The following is a 15,778-nucleotide window of genomic DNA, read 5'->3' on the forward strand; positions in this document are numbered from 1 at the left end:
CTGTGTCGAGGTGTTGAGCCGTGCACGCGCTCGGGCTCCGCTGAGATTTAACGGAGAATCAGTCGCCATCTTTCCGGATTATACTGCGAGTGTTTCCAAGGCCAGGGCTGCGTTTACCGAGGCTCGGAAACTACTGCGTAATCGTCAGGGCGTCCGGTACGGCATCCTATACCCAGCCCGTTTACGTGTTTCACACGACGGGAGAGAAAAGGTGTTCACAGATGCAGAGAAAGCCATGAGGTATATCAAGAAGAACATTATTTCCACAGAGGCTTGAAAACTATGAAAACACTTTACTTCTATCCGTCTAAACCGTTTTCCAGCCTGGACCGCGTTTCAGTGGAGCAGTGACCTTTTGTTCGTGTTGTTTTTAGCTCCTCCCAGAGGGCGTACAGGGTACTGTTCAGTCATGAGAAGGAGACTTTCCACGGATAATTCTGACATGACAATATTTACTTAATAGTCTCGCTGCTGATGGAAACATCATTAATTTTACTATTGATATATCGTTAAGGTTTCCTTCCCTACCTAGGGGTTATCCGGGGTTTTTTTTCTACCAGACTTATTCTGTCAGATGTCCATGTTAATTTTCACTCACTTTCAAGTTGCTTTTATGGATTTCATATATATAAATACTTCCCCTTAAGATGACAGCTATCCAAACTTCCAAAGGGCTGGATGGCTGTTCAGTTAATTTCGTGAGCTGTCACTTAACCATCCAGTGAAACGTAAAAAGGTATTTGCACATTTAAAACAACTTGATGCGGACATCGCATTTCTTTAGGAGACTCATTTACGTACAACAGATCATTTCCGGCTCAGAGGGATTTGGGCGGAACAGATATATCACTCCAATTTCCATTCAAAAGCTAGAGGTGTGGCCATACTCATCAAGAAAAATACACCATTCACTATGACTAGTGTAGAGGCTGAGTCCTTGGGGCGATATGTTATTGTGGTGGGCCAGCTTTATGCACCAAACTGGGATAACCCTGCATTCTTCTCAAATATTTTCTTTTGGTTACCAGATATATCATCACACCACCTTATTCTTGGTGGCGACACAAATTGTGTACTCTCCCCCGTTTTAGACCGTAGCTCATCCAAAAAAGCTCCCCTTTCTAAATCAGCACGTTCAATTAAACTTTTTCTTAAATCATATGGTATAGCTGACGTTTGGCGGTTTCGTAACCCTACTTCCAGAGAATATTCCGTCTTTTCTTCTGTTCATAAGACCTTTTCCTGTATAGATACTTTTTTTCTAGACAAGAGACTTCTTCCTTTTATTACCAAATGTCATTATGGAGCTATAGTTATATCTGATCATGGTCCCCTAATTATGAAAATGCGTTTCCCCAATACACAATCTAGCTACCGTCCCTGGAGGTTAAACTCCTTGCTTCTATCAGAGGAAGCTTTTACTAAATTCATTTCCTCTGAGATGACATTATTTCTTGAGATCAATCAAACACCAGGGATGTCCTCTTCAACTATATGGGAGTCACTTAAGTCATATTTACGAGGCCAGATAATTTCATATTGCGCAAGGAAAAATAAAAATGACTCTGCACGCTTTAAAGAACTGGCTGATGAGATACTGGAGCTAGATAGACTATATAGTTATGTACCCTCTGCAGATATAATGAAAAAGCGTATACTTTTGCAGACTGAGTTTGATCTCCTGTCAAGAAGGCAGGCTGAATATCTTATTTCTAAATTAAGACATATGTCCTATGATCATGGGGACAAGGCTGGGCGAACACTTGCTCATCAGCTAAGACAAAGGACTGCCAATCAGTCTATCCCTGTAATTAACAATGAGCAAGGCTTAAAAAATACTGATAGCCTTAAAATTAATGCATGTTTCCGAAATTATTATCAGTCACTATATACTTCCGATTCATGTGTCGATCCTCTTTCCCTGGAGGAATTTTTCAATAATATACAAATCCTTTCTATAGATCCAGTGAATGTTGCTGAATTGAAAGAAAAGTTTTCTCCTTTACTGTTATCAGTTTTTGAAGAGTCACTTTCAGTAAAATCCCTACCACCAACCATGCGTCAGGCAGTTATCTCATTAATCCTTAAAAAAGACAAGAACCCCCTCAAGTGTAGCTCATTCCGTCCAATCTCCCTTCTTAATACCGATGCCAAAGTGCTTGCTAAAGTCCTTGCGCAACGTTTAGAGGGGGTGTTGCCCTCCATCATATCACCTGACCAAACGGGGTTTATTAAGAACCGTTATTCTTTTTTTAACATCAGACGACTTTTGAATATTCTTTATGGCCCCTCCCCACCTGGCACACCGGAGGTAGTTCTCTCATTGGATGCAGAAAAGGCATTTGACCGTGTGGAATGGGGTTATCTTTTTAATACACTGAAGAGGTTTGGATTTGGTCGTAAGCTTATATCATGGATAAAACTTTTATACACATCTCCATTAGCTGCTGTGCGTACTAATAACAGCATATCTGCTTATTTTGAGCTTCAACGTGGCACGAGGCAGGGATGCCCTCTGCTTTAACTTTGAGACAAAGAGCCGATATCCAGGGTATTCAACGGGCAGGATTAGAACATAAGGTTTCGCTTTATGCAGACGACATGTTATTATACCTGTCACAACCCCTGACAAACTTACCTAAGTTAGTGACTCTACTTACAGAGTTTGGCAAAATATCTGGCTATAAAGTTAATATCCAGAAAAGTGAACTAATGCCTGTTGGTGATGGGGTCAGTCTGTCATCTTTAAGCTCAATTCCCTTTAAAATTAGCCCTAAAAAATTTAAATACCTTGGGATTTGGGTTACGCATGATCATAAAGACTTGTTCGGAGCCAATAATCCACCTCTCTTATCCAATCTGAAACAAGATCTTAAACGTTGGGACCACCTTCATCTTTCATTGGGTGGAAGAATTAAAATAATAAAAATGAACGTATTGCCCAAGTTTTTGTATATTTTTCAGTGCCTTCCGTTATTCTTAACAAAATCTTTTTTCTCCAAATTAAATAATCAGATTTCAACCTTTATTTGGAACATATGGAATTATACTGCAGAGACCTCGTGCAAAAGGAGGGATGGCACTTCTAAATTTCATGTATTATTACTGGGCAGCCAATATAAGAGCGCTGTTGTTCTGGTTAAATAATGACATTAATCCCCCTGTTTGGACAATTCTGGAGGGGGCTTCAGTTAGGTCCACTTCTCTAATAGCATTATTATGTTCTAAAATACCATTTATTCAACCAATCTCTGGTTTGACCTCTAATCCAGTTGTTATACATTCAGTTAAAATTTGGAATCAATTCAGACTATCGTTTTCCCTTAAGGAGTTACCACAGGCTGCCCCAATGCTAAACATTACATGTTTGTTCCGTCTATGATGGATGATGCCTTTAAAGTTTGGGCTAGAAAGGGTTTGGTCTCATTGTCTGAACTCTATATTGATGGAAATTTTGCATCCTTCGAACAGTTGGTGCAGAAATACGACATTCCCAAATCACATTTTTATAGGTACTTGCAGCTTCGGAACTTTGTGGCATTGAATTCTAATAATTTCCCATCATGCCCTCCACTTTCTTTATTAGATTCAATATTTGAATGTAAATCAGTCCAAAAACAAACTATACACAGGATTTATGAAATACTTAATATGTATGATTTAACACCCTTAGACTTACTTAGAAATAATGATGAATAGAGATGAACCAATTTCAGAGGAAATCTGGCACAAAATAATACAGGGAATCTTCTCATCATCCATTTGCCTTAGACATGCTGTAATACAATTTAAGATTGTGCATCGTCTACATTGGTCAAAAGTCAGACTTTCTAAGATTAAGACTGATATAGACACCACGTGTGACGGATGCAGGCAGGCTCCTGCAACTCTGCTGCATATGTTCTGGACTCGTCCAAGACTCTACATGTTCTGGACCAATATTTTTGAGACTTTTTCTGGAATATTTGGAGAGATAGTAGAGCCAACTCCATTTGTTGCATTGTTTGGTGTGTCTCTAGAAAACACAGAAAACCACAACTCAACATTCAGATTTAATCAGTAAAACTAAATGTTTTTTTTTCCATTTGGTTACTTTATTTTCTGAATTTCATGTTATTTATTTGGTTTATACTGTATATCTTCTGCCGGCATGGTGGTTAGCTCTGTGGCTTCGTATGTTCTGACACAAATTGGGCTAATTGGCGGTTCCAAATTGCCCGTGCTGTGTGTGCGCGCGCCCTGCAATGGATTAGTACCCCGTCCAGGGTGTACCCCAAATCCTGGGATAGGCTCCGGGCCCCCCTGTGACTCTGTACACAGGATAAAGCTGCAAAGACAATGAGTGAGAGTGTATATCTTCTATAGATTTTTAAATTGTTCCATAAACCGTGGTTAGTTAATTGTATAATAAAATGCTTACACCTAAATCTTGTATTTTATACTTTTATTCTTTTAATTTTGTAATTGTTATTCTCGTCTTTAATAATAAAAAAATAAATAAACCTTACTAGTAACGCTGGACATCAACGTCAAATAAATTATAAACATATATACAGACACATGTATGGATAGTCTTAATGAGCTAGTTTGGATATATACTCTATAGTGCGGAAAAGTATTGGCTCCTCCGCCTTTACATGCACATGATCTTGAGCAACATCTAATTCTTAATCCTTTAATAATTCTTAAAATTAAGTTTAATATGATGTCGGCCCCGTGCAGCTATAACAGCTTTAACTGTTCTGTGAAGGCTTTCCTCAAGGTTTGGAAGAGAATTTTTGACCGTTTTTCTAGAAGCGCATATGTGAGGTCAGACACTTATGTTGGACGAGAAGGCCTGGCTCTCAGTCTCCACTCTAATTCATCCCAAAGGTGTTCTATCCGGTTGAGGTCAGGACGGTCAAGTTCTTCCACACCAAATTCGGTCATCCATGTCTTTAAGGACCTCGCTTTGTGCACTGGTGCACAGTCATGTTGGAACTGGAACGGGCCGTCCCCAAACTGTTCCCACAAAGTTGGGAGCATGAAACTGTCCAAAATGTCTTGGTATGCTGAAGCATTAAGAATTTCTTTCACTGGAACTAAGAGGCCAAACTCAACTTCTTAACAACAACCCAAGAGCATAATCCCTCATCCTACACCAAACTTTACACTTGGCACAACCTTATGCAAACCCAGACTCGTCCATCGGAATGTCAGACAGAGAACCGTGATTCCTCACTCAGGAGAAGATGTCTCCACTGCTCTAGAGTCCAGTGTTGGTATGCTTTACACCACTGCATTTAATGCGTCGCATTGCTTTTGATGACATAAGGTTTGGATGCAGCTGCTTGGCCATGGAAACCCATTCCATGAAGCTCTTTACGCATTGTTCTTGAGCTAATCTGAAGGCCACCTGAAGTTTGCAGGTCTGCAGCTATTGACTCTTCAGAAAGTTGCTGATCTCTGTGTCTCAGCATCCACTGACACCGCCCTGTGATTTTATGTGGCCTAACACTCTGTGGTTGAGTTGCTACCGTTCCCAATCGCTACCACTTTATTAAAATCCCACTAACAGTTGACTGTGGGATATTTAGCAGCGAGGAAATTTCAGGACTAGACTTATTGCACAGGGAGCGTTCTATCATGGTACTACGCTGGAATTCACTGAGATCCTGAGAGCGACCGATTCTTTCACACATGTTTGTAGAAGTGATCTGCATGCTGAGGTGCTTGTTTTTATATACCTGTAACCATGGAAGTGATTGGAACCCCTGAATTCAGTGATTTAGTTGGGGGAGTGAATACTTTTGGCAATATTGTGTTTTTTTTTTACTTTTGATTTTCCAACAATGTTATATATCGTGTATAATTCCAAACCAGAGAGAAACCAAGTGGCAAAAATACAGTTTAGATTTGGTTCCATTTCTGACCTTATTTATTCATTAAATCTACAGTATTTTAGCGCGAACTCTTTGATACATGAGTAGATGCTGATGTTTGATATGCGACCCCTAGTGGACACTAAGGCTCACTGACATTTATTAAAGATGAAAGTCATGTATTTTTTCATTACTTAACCACGGCTGTGCTGATTTCTATGGTGTTTATGTAAATGTATAATTGTTGACGTTTGTGCGATGTAGGAGTCTCCAGCGTCAGAAGTAAAGTGTTGGTTTTCTGACATGTTCACTACACAAAGGGTAAATAACAATAATACTAATACTACAATTACGACTAATATTACTAATACTTCTAATACTAGTATGATAAGAAATTATAATACGCCAGGGTACCAACTTTTCCAAATGTTTTATTTGATTATGTAAGAAATAAACACAAATCAACATCATCTTCATTTTTGTTTATGGCACACAAGGTGAGTATTTTTTTTTCTTTAACAAGTTTGTCCAAAACGAAAAGAAAGAGGAAAAAAAAAAAAGACAAATGGAATGTGTGGGAGCTGGTTTTACGTTAATTAAATTACAGTTAAATTATATTTACTGAAACATTTAAACCTTAACATCAAACAAGAAGAAAAGAGCAAAGTCTAGCATGAAGGTGGAAACTGTGTTGAAACGTGTGTACTTCGTTTGCATAGCTTTAAAGAGAAAAGTGTAAAGATTGCTTGTACGTGAGCTAATCGATGCGATAACGACGCGATATTGCACCGTTAAAAAAATTTCTGAAGTAAATCCTTAAAAGCCTGCTGTGTTTTACGCTGCGATGTTATGAGTTTCATTAGAGACACGACCTCAGCAGCCTCCCGTCAGGAACTCGGACGTGTGTGCTGGTCGTACTGCGGATGCTGAATAATCGTTATTATCTAAAATGTAAAACTCGTGTTAGCTACTTTGCGTTATTGTTGAATGGAGAAGCACTAATTAACCTTAACCAAGCGTCGAGCCGACGTCAAATGAGAACATCGTCGCTGCGACTCATGCGTCCTCACTTTCATACTTCGGAAAAAACTGTGAATAAATAACCTTTAATGTTTTAAGGCTTTTAAAATGGTGCTTCACGCGACTGGAGCACTCGATTGGCTAGAGCTGAGTCGCTAAACAAAGCAGCAGCATTATTAAACTAGCGCATCCTGAACATTAAACTGTTTCCAATGAACTCGGACTATTAGTATGTTCTCTTTAACAAAACAACTCTTCTGTTAGTACAAGTGCTGAAACACAGCTTTTTTTTCATGGTAGGTTGTTAGCAACATCGGCTAGTAAGCCAATACGGTCACGGCGTCGAGTGTGAAGAGCAACAGGAGCAACCGATTAGAAATTTACACACAGTTTCTTTCACACAGCTTAAAGAGTTAAACTTTTAACTCCTGTTTGCTAAAATCAACATCTTAGCGAGATGCTAGCAATGTAATCTGATAGCATCCTAGCTAAGCTAAAACCTAGAAGCCTAGTTCGAAAGGAAGAAAGTAATTCTAGCTAGTAAGCTAGTTGGCCAGAGGGTTGGGGATGACTGAAAACCTGAACTCTTCAATGCCAAGTGTGTTCCTGCTAATCGCTAGAAGCTTTATCATTCTAACAGGAAGTCAACAGAAGTTGATAGTAATTTAAAAAAAATTCTCCAAGGAGTCACTTCAACGCTGAGCTCTTTCTTGCTAACCGCTAACAAACAAAGGGAACACTATAAAGACAGAAACACAGGGATTCTCACAGTCCTGCTATTCAACAGCTAGCACGCATGCTAACACATACACTAAACACAACTTTGCTCCCCCCTTCCACCCTGTAAGGTCAGGGCTAATCATGCTAGCTCATCCCGCTGGCTAGAATCACTCGGACCCGCGAGTTCCACAAACGTCAAACATCTCCATCAGGACACCTGCACAGAGAGTCGAGGATAAGGCAGAAACGGTGGACGAAGTTCAGGAAGCTGTTAGTTTGTTCATATTTTTAACGAAGACACTACACTGATGTGAAACATGAGTTCATTTGTCTGAAAAGTCGTTAAAGAGAGAAACAACAACAATCGTTTATCTTTGCCTGCAAAGATAACAAAGATCGTAAGATAAAAATTAAGCGCTTTGAGGGCGGAGCACAAGTTCAGCTAATTCATTTATCATGTAATTAAAAACAAGAAGTGGCCAGGTATTAGCGAGCTAGACTTCCCTAGCTATTAACCATATCTGCAGATTTCATTGATTACGTTAGCAAAACTTATTTAAATCGTGTAATTTTGTACACTGTGTCATTGATCTCTCCTCTCTTCTCTAACTCTCGCTGAACTTGCGTTCTCTATTGTCTGGCTAGATTGTTTTGTTATTGTTTAACATGATACCACAAACTTAGCCATGCTAATGTTAGCAGATGATGTCTAGCTTAACTACACAATAGTGCTAAACAGTGCTAAGAGATCCTGTACATCGAGTACTCGAGTGGCAATCCGAGATTTAATACCCAACTAAGTAATTAGATTTAACTAGTTATTTAACGTTTCATAGCTAGCGCTGGAAAGTTAGCTGCTCATTGCAGCTAGGCTAACGAGGGTGAAGTAAATGCTTGCTGGCCGATCGAACACAACTTAAGCTCCGCCCCCTTTTTGACCAAGACAAAACTGAGATGTGGGCGTTATGAGACACACACACACACACACACACACACACACCAGAGGGTTTGTTTTATACCGCCTGCTCATGTCTTGCATGTTCACGAGCACAACATAATGATGACACCTGATGGATAATCAGCTCGGTCTGCATGTCCTGTGTGTGTGTGTGTGTCCGGCGGCGTGATGTCTAGGTGTCACTCGGTCTTCTCGGACACTTTGCTCTGCTCCCTCTGGATCATGCAGCGGCGGACGATGCTGTCGAAGCTGCTCAGGTAGAAGAGCGCGATGGTGCGGAACAGACCCATGGTCACGATCTGAGCGGGACACAATGCGTACGTTAATCTGATCTGTGAGAGCTAAGGTGTGTGGGTGCGTGTGTGTGTTTGTGTGTATTAAGGCTGTGCGATATGGACAAAAGAAACCCATCACGATTTTCTTGAACAAAATTGCGATTTCGATTTTAATCACGATTTCGACACACACAGACATGTTTTACAGTATGAATATGAAACGTTTTTTTTTTTCAAAGGAATTGCCTGGATTGGCCCCCCACATAATCTCTATTAAATATTATATTAAAACATAAATTCATAGGTTTATGATTTACAAATTGCACCAAACAAATTTGATTATCAAATAAGCAATATAAAAAAGACATGTTGTATAGAAAACAAATATAAATAATGTTTTTCATATACAACATGTATATGTTTATATTGCTTATTTTATAATAAAAATAGTTTCATGTAATTTTTCATCATAAACAATATTCATTTAGTGTAAACATTTTTGTATTACATGACAAACCCCTGCAAAATAAATGTGCCACAAAATAAACATGATATGAGAATTTGTATTACGTGTCTTTATTTTTTATTAATTCATTTTGTATTAATTTGTCACGTGCCTAGGGCAAATTATAATATTAATAATATATTTGCTAATAATAATGTGAATTTTTGTGAATGTGAATCGCATAACACACACATTAAAATAAATAATTATACAAAAACACTACGTTGTGCAACTTAACTTTCAGGACTAAAAGTTTCAAAATTTACAGCTCAGCATAACAAAAGCCTTTACTGACAATTTCTTCTCTTGGTTCACTGATATTTTTATCGCTCCTTTCCATTTTGCAGCCCGCAACAGAACGCTTCATCAAATCAATACACAGCTAACTGTTTTTTTTTTTTTGTGGGTGACGTAAGCGCTTCTTCTTCGTCTGTGTTTAGTGGCGGCCTGCATCCGGAAGCGTGGTGTGTCACGCCAAACAAATAATTGCGCAAAAACATAACGCAAGCTTTTAAAATTAATTAAAAGGAAGATTCGAGGCAGCTTTGCCTTCATCTTTTTTGTAATCGAGTTACTCGAGGAATCGTTTCAGTCCTTGTGTGTTTGTGTGTGTCCCTGGTTCTGCAGCCTATCTGTCGTTAGGCTCAGTCTGCTGTTCTCACGCTCTGTTTAGGCAGGCTACATTGTGATTGGTACAAATAGCATACCGCGGGAAAAGTCAGGAGCGCTGAAAAAGATTTAGAAATCGCGCATATTCACGTCGCGATTTCAATTAATCGCACAGCCCTAGTGTGTATGTATGTGCGTATAATGGAGCGTACCTGCTGCAGCCCCTCAGTGATGGACGTGACGGGAGACATGCCGCAGGTCAGCGCAGACAGCATGTAGCCGTCCGGACCGACCGAACTGCTGAAGTTTCCCTGCTGCTCAACACGACAGACAGACACACAGACATTACGGCTGACACCTGCTTTAACCAGTCCTGGATTCTAATCTGATGGAAAAGAGAGTGTGTGTGTGTGCGTTAAGCCTCACCACGGCGTCTTTAACGATGACTTTAGCCACCTGCTCAGGCTGATAGACTCCAGAGGTCTCGGAGATCAGCTTCGTCTCTAAAGGCTGTGAAAGACAGATGAGGTTCTTCACTTCACTTCCTGCTGTAACACCCGGCGTTTCATGTTTTACCCACAACTCACCTTTGTCTTGTTCTCCTCCGCGAGCGCCGGCGTGTCCGTGTCAGGAGGGTACGACACCGTCACATAGACGTTATATGGCTTCACCTGCACAGAGTAAACGCGGTCAGGTTCTGCTTTCCTTAGCGTTTCTGTGGCAACACACCAGCAATTTTTTTTTTTAACTACAACATCGCCACACCTCCATCTGCAGTGCTTCGGCGAGGCCGCGCAAGGCGAACTTGGAGGCGGAGTACGCGGTGAAGCCGAACAGCCCGAGCTGGCCGGCCTGGGAGCACACGAACACCACGCGGCCCATCCGCCGCTCCTTCATGGTGCCGATGACAGCGCGTGTGGCGTAAACACTGCCCAGGTAGTTCACCTCCATCAGAGACTGAAACACACACACACACAACCTTTAGAGTGCAGGATTAAATAATAAAGAGGCATAGACAGATTAAGATATGCAAATGAGGGCAGTGCTGTACCAGAGGAAGAGGCGGAGCTTATGGGGTCAGAGACGCTCCTTCGAGAATAAAAAAGAAACTAAACTGACCTGGAAGTATTTGACCCCGAGCTCCTCAAACTTCCCAGAGATCGACATCCCTGCGCAGTTCACCAGCATGTCCACCGGTCCGAGCTTCTCCTGAGCCTAACACACACACACACACACACACACAAATATATATGTACATAAACATGCATGAAACACACACACACTCTCTCTCTTTCTCCTCCAGACTGACCTGTTTCAGCACGCTCTCCACCTGGCTGTAGTCCTTCGACACGTCCACTGAGATGCAGAGCACCACCTTACACACACACACACACACAACATGAATACAAATCACATTAATGAGCTAAAGGACAAGTATCACACTCTCTCTCTCTCCACCATGTCCTTATTGTTTAGAAGTGCATTCTGTAACATCGGTCCAGCAGGGGGCGCTCCTCTCTCTCAGCCTTAAGTCCTTCTGCTCTTCCTGTCTTCTTCTTTCAATCCTGTCATTGCTGGAGTTGCGGTGTAACCATCAGCCCGACGCTGCCACCTGCTGCCCATCTGCACTACTGCACCCCTCAGTACGTCTCTTCTCTACACGCTAGCACCCCCTGATGGAGCGCGTGCTTGATTTACTGACCTGTTTGTCGTTCACTGCGCACTTCTCCACCTCCTTCTTCGCCTGCACCAGTTTTCCCTGGAGAAACATCAAACACACACACAACCCCGAACAAATGATCAGTCAGTGACAGAGTTAAAGAGTTTATTCTTTTATTTCTTTCTCCAGCTTCCTCCTCAGTCCAGTCATCTTTCTTTTTTCCTCATCTCATCATTTCTCTCTCTCTGCACACTGCTTCTACTTTCTTCCTTTAATCCGAACATTTCTCCCTCTCTTACTTTGTCTGTTCTTCTTCACTTTTCTTCAACTAATTCCATCTATAATTTCTGTACTTTTCCCCTTAGTTTTAATTCCTTTTGTTTAGATTTTACTTCTTATTTTCTCCTTTCTTTTTCTGTGTTTTTTATTTAACTTTAGTCTCTCTCCTCTATGTGTGCTGCTTTATTTTTCCTAAATCAATAGTTATCTTTGTCTGTTTTTTCTTGCTTGCCTGGTTTTTCCCTTTTGCATATTTCCTTCTATCTTTACTTTTTCTTTCCTGCCCTATTTTAATTTTCTGAACTTTAATCTAATAAAGAGCTCCACCTTCACACCTCAGTTTAGGCCACACCCCTCCTCTCTGTGAGGTCATGAGGTTGAAAGTGACTCAGCTCGACCTCATGTGAGTTCGGGACGTCTGTCTGAGTGTGTGAGATTCGCATGCTTCCCCCCCCCGTTAGGCGTCGTCTCACCTCATCTCGCGCCACCAGAGTGATAAATGCTCCTTGTCTGTAGCACTCCATGGCGATGCACTTCCCGATCCCGCTGCTGCCCCCCGTCACCTGAGCATCGCAAATAAACACACAGATCATTACAGAGCACGCATCGGCTCCTCAATTAGGGGGCAGAAACTTTTAAACAGGCCTTTCTGTCTCTCTTTGTCGGTGTGATTTTGTAGCAGCATCACACAAAACTGTCTGTACAGAACTTAATGAACCTTCTGCAGTCCTCAGATCTCTGCCTCAAGTTTAATCTACACCATAAGTGAAATCTAAATGTTAAGTAAAAGTGATGTCATGAGCAGTTATGGGATTTAATAATCTAGTTTAAAATAATCTACTAATGCGCTACTGTCTCAATGTAAACAAACACCTGCACCAATAGATACTACAGTGGAACCCTGGATTACGAGCATAATTCGTTCCAGAAGCAGGCTTGTATCCCAAAACACCCGTAAATCAAAGCAAATTTTCTTATAAGAAATTATGGAAACTCTAATTATTCGTTCCACAGGCAAAAAAAAATAAATACATAAAAATAATAAAATTATCTGGATAAAAAATCTAAAGTAAACATAAAATGAATTAACCTTCACTTTACTTAAAAAAAAAAAAAAGTAAAAATAAGTCCTGACAGATAAGTGTTTCTGTTTATGGGCACAGGCGCTGTGTGTGTGTAGTTAGAGGATGAATCAGACGAGAGTGTGTGTGTGTGTGTGTGTGTGTGTGTGAAGGGGCACAGGGTTAAATTACGCGTGCGCACAATGACAAAGAGGAAGAAAATGGATCTTTAACCTCTCTAATGAAACTTTCTTTTGCTTTAAACGCGTGTTATACACACACGCATACAAACACAAAATGAAATGTTTTACGCACACACACGTGGTCACAGTGTTGTAGTAAACAGTACACGCGTGCACAGATGTTGATTATACCAGTAAGAGATGAGCACTAAGACCCAGCAGGGGAGACGATTACCCACAATTCCGCAGCGCAAGAGAGAGAAAAAAAAAAACGTTGGCTCAGTAGTGATCACGTGACGCTGCACGTCAAAACAGGAAGTGCATGCGTGATACTTGATACTCAGTACTCGTAAACCAAGACTTGTTCGTTTTTCAAGTCAAAATCTATTAAAAATCTTTGCTCGTCTTGCGGAACGCTCGCAAACCGCGTTACTCGCAATCTGAGGTTTCACTGTAGTTAGAAAAGATAAAGTGAATATTTTGACTGGGATTAGTTCATATTTTCACTTTGGCTGAAATAACAGCGCTGAAGTGGTATAAGTGAATTTTAACACGCTGGAGTGGTTTTAAGACAAAACTTCATCTTTATCCTTTGATCTACTTTTTCCATTTCTCATCTGTGATTCACTCTCCGATTACCGAACAGGGAGTGTATTTGTCTGAGCACCAAAAAAGGACAACTTAGATTAAATATTACGATTATATATTAGGGATGAAAAACAGTGGTTGTCATGGTGACATTACGTTTCTGTAGAATTAATTTACCTTAAAGTAATTAAATGAGAAAATACGTCATCTGAAACGGCTAGCTAGTTCACGCGACAGAGTTAGCTAGGCCAGAGGGTGGGGCGGGGCTAGGCCAGAGGGCGGGGCGGGGCTGGGCGTTGCCGTTTTGTTGCTGTATTTGCGTGCTGATTAATATTCATAAGTTTGAAATGCGTGCTTGTTGTCAGGCCGTATTCTCAGGATTAAATGCGATTTTAAAACAAATCTTCGAATAAAACGACACATAAAAGACATAAAGAACGACAAATTATTTAAAAGCAACTCTTTGCATGTTTTGACTTTAAGTAAGTTAGGTTTTAAAGACTGTAGGAAAGTGCAGAGAAATCCGCTGGAAGCTCGAGCACTCACCACGACATGGGCTCCGTGGAGTTTCAGCGGTTTGGGGCTGATTAAAGGCGAGATCATGTAGAGAAACAGCACGAAAGCTACCATAAAAGCAGCAAAGACTAATATCATCATCATAATGAACGGAAGGACAGACCAGCCCGAGTGTGAGAGAAGCCAATCCGGTAGCACTGAGCTCAGGAACGCTGCTCCGGTGGGCATGGGTGAGCCTTAGGGCCGAATCCCAAATCACTGCGTGCTCCCGGTACACGTCCACTCGCAGTAACTGCAGCGTACAGACCACCTAGTGCACTTCAACCAAGTAGAGGAGATATTTAGGACACGGCCGCGCTAGCTGATACAAAGCTAACACTTTTTAATACATAGTCGGGGGAAAAAATATGATTACACTCCAACGTCAGAGAGCAAGTGTATTAATTACTCACAAGTTACAATGTTATAAAAGCGTACCGATATAAAGGTACGCGCATTTCGGTCACTGATTGTTTCCAGCTAGTTAGCTAACGAACACAAATCAAAACACAAGCGGCGTCGCTGAACCGACGCCTGCTGTCAGGTGATTTCTGGGATTTGTAGTTCATTAACAAGTGAAGAGTACATGCGCGGGTCACGTGAAAGACTACAAATCCCAGAAACGAACAAATCGCTCCTAGGATTTGTAGTCTTTTACGTGACTCGCGCATGACCTGTTCAACTGTGGCTTTTCGTGAGGGAAAAGAAAGGGGTTTCAGTAGCGCTAATGGTATTGAGCTAACTGTGACAGCTAAATAACTAAATAAATAAATACATACATATATACATACATACATTTAAAAAATAAATAAAACAAAAAAATTAATCACTAAAATGTAATAAAACCACAACATGTTATATGTCATGATGTGGAATGTTAAAAAATAGCCTGACAGTAAAAAAAAAAAAAATAATAATTTAATCTAATATTTCAAACTAAAAAGTAAATAAAATGTATATTAAATCACATAAACCAGAAAAACTCAAACTGATTTTAAGGCTAATATATACAATAGCGTGTGAGATAGACGCTAGCTAGATTAGTATCGCAGCTCCTAGCTAGCGATCCAAAATCGAGACGTTTCATAAAAGAAGTGCATGATGACTAAAGGACTACTTAGTTCTGCACATTACGTCACGATTACCCCTCTATGTTTCATCTATCTGATACAACAGCAATTAATTTTTAAAACACGAGTAACGTGGTTTGCGAGTGTTCCGCAAGACAAGCAAAGATTTTTAACAACTTTTGACTTGAAAAACAAGCAATTCTTGGTTTACGAGTACCGAGTATCATGCATGCGCTTCTTGTTTCACGTCATGTGATCACAAATAAGCTAACCGTTTTTCTCTCTCTTGCGCTGTGGAATTGTGGGTAATCGTCACCCTTGCTGGGTCTTAGTGTGCGTCTCTTACTGGTATAATCAACATCCGTGCACGCGTGTACTGTTTACTATAACACTATGACCACATGTGCGTGTAAAACATTATATTTTGTGTCTGTA

The 15,778-nt window shown here is 40.6% G+C and overlaps 1 protein-coding gene across 1 annotated transcript; it reads right to left on the minus strand.

The window, feature by feature from the left end:
* Positions 1-6,272: 6,272 nt before the first annotated feature.
* On the minus strand, positions 6,273-14,805 carry kdsr (3-ketodihydrosphingosine reductase). The gene is made up of 11 exons (XM_053504494.1): positions 14,687-14,805; positions 14,265-14,552; positions 12,361-12,450; positions 11,651-11,707; positions 11,258-11,323; positions 11,068-11,163; positions 10,714-10,905; positions 10,536-10,619; positions 10,375-10,458; positions 10,161-10,262; positions 6,273-8,858 (listed from the first exon to the last, which is right to left on the minus strand). Exons 2-11 carry the CDS (start codon positions 14,460-14,462, stop codon positions 8,739-8,741), a joined length of 1,089 nt encoding a protein of 362 aa, XP_053360469.1. The 5' UTR covers positions 14,463-14,552; positions 14,687-14,805; the 3' UTR covers positions 6,273-8,738.
* Between the last annotated feature and the right edge of the window lie 973 nt (positions 14,806-15,778).

This window comes from Clarias gariepinus, chromosome 1 (assembly GCF_024256425.1).
Source record: "Clarias gariepinus isolate MV-2021 ecotype Netherlands chromosome 1, CGAR_prim_01v2, whole genome shotgun sequence".
Classification (NCBI taxonomy): Eukaryota; Metazoa; Chordata; class Actinopteri; order Siluriformes; family Clariidae; genus Clarias; species Clarias gariepinus.

Excerpts from the sequence above, each read along its gene's own strand:
- kdsr (XM_053504494.1), bottom strand. The coding sequence starts at position 14,462 with ATGCCCACCGGAGCAGCGTTCCTGAGCTCAGTGCTACCGGATTGGCTT. Across the intron at positions 10,459-10,535 it reads CGGAGGAGAACAAGACAAAG|CCTTTAGAGACGAAGCTGAT; the intron begins GTGAGTTGTGGG and ends TGTCTTTCACAG. Across the intron at positions 10,263-10,374 it reads TCATCGTTAAAGACGCCGTG|CAGGGAAACTTCAGCAGTTC; the intron begins GTGAGGCTTAAC and ends CGTGTTGAGCAG.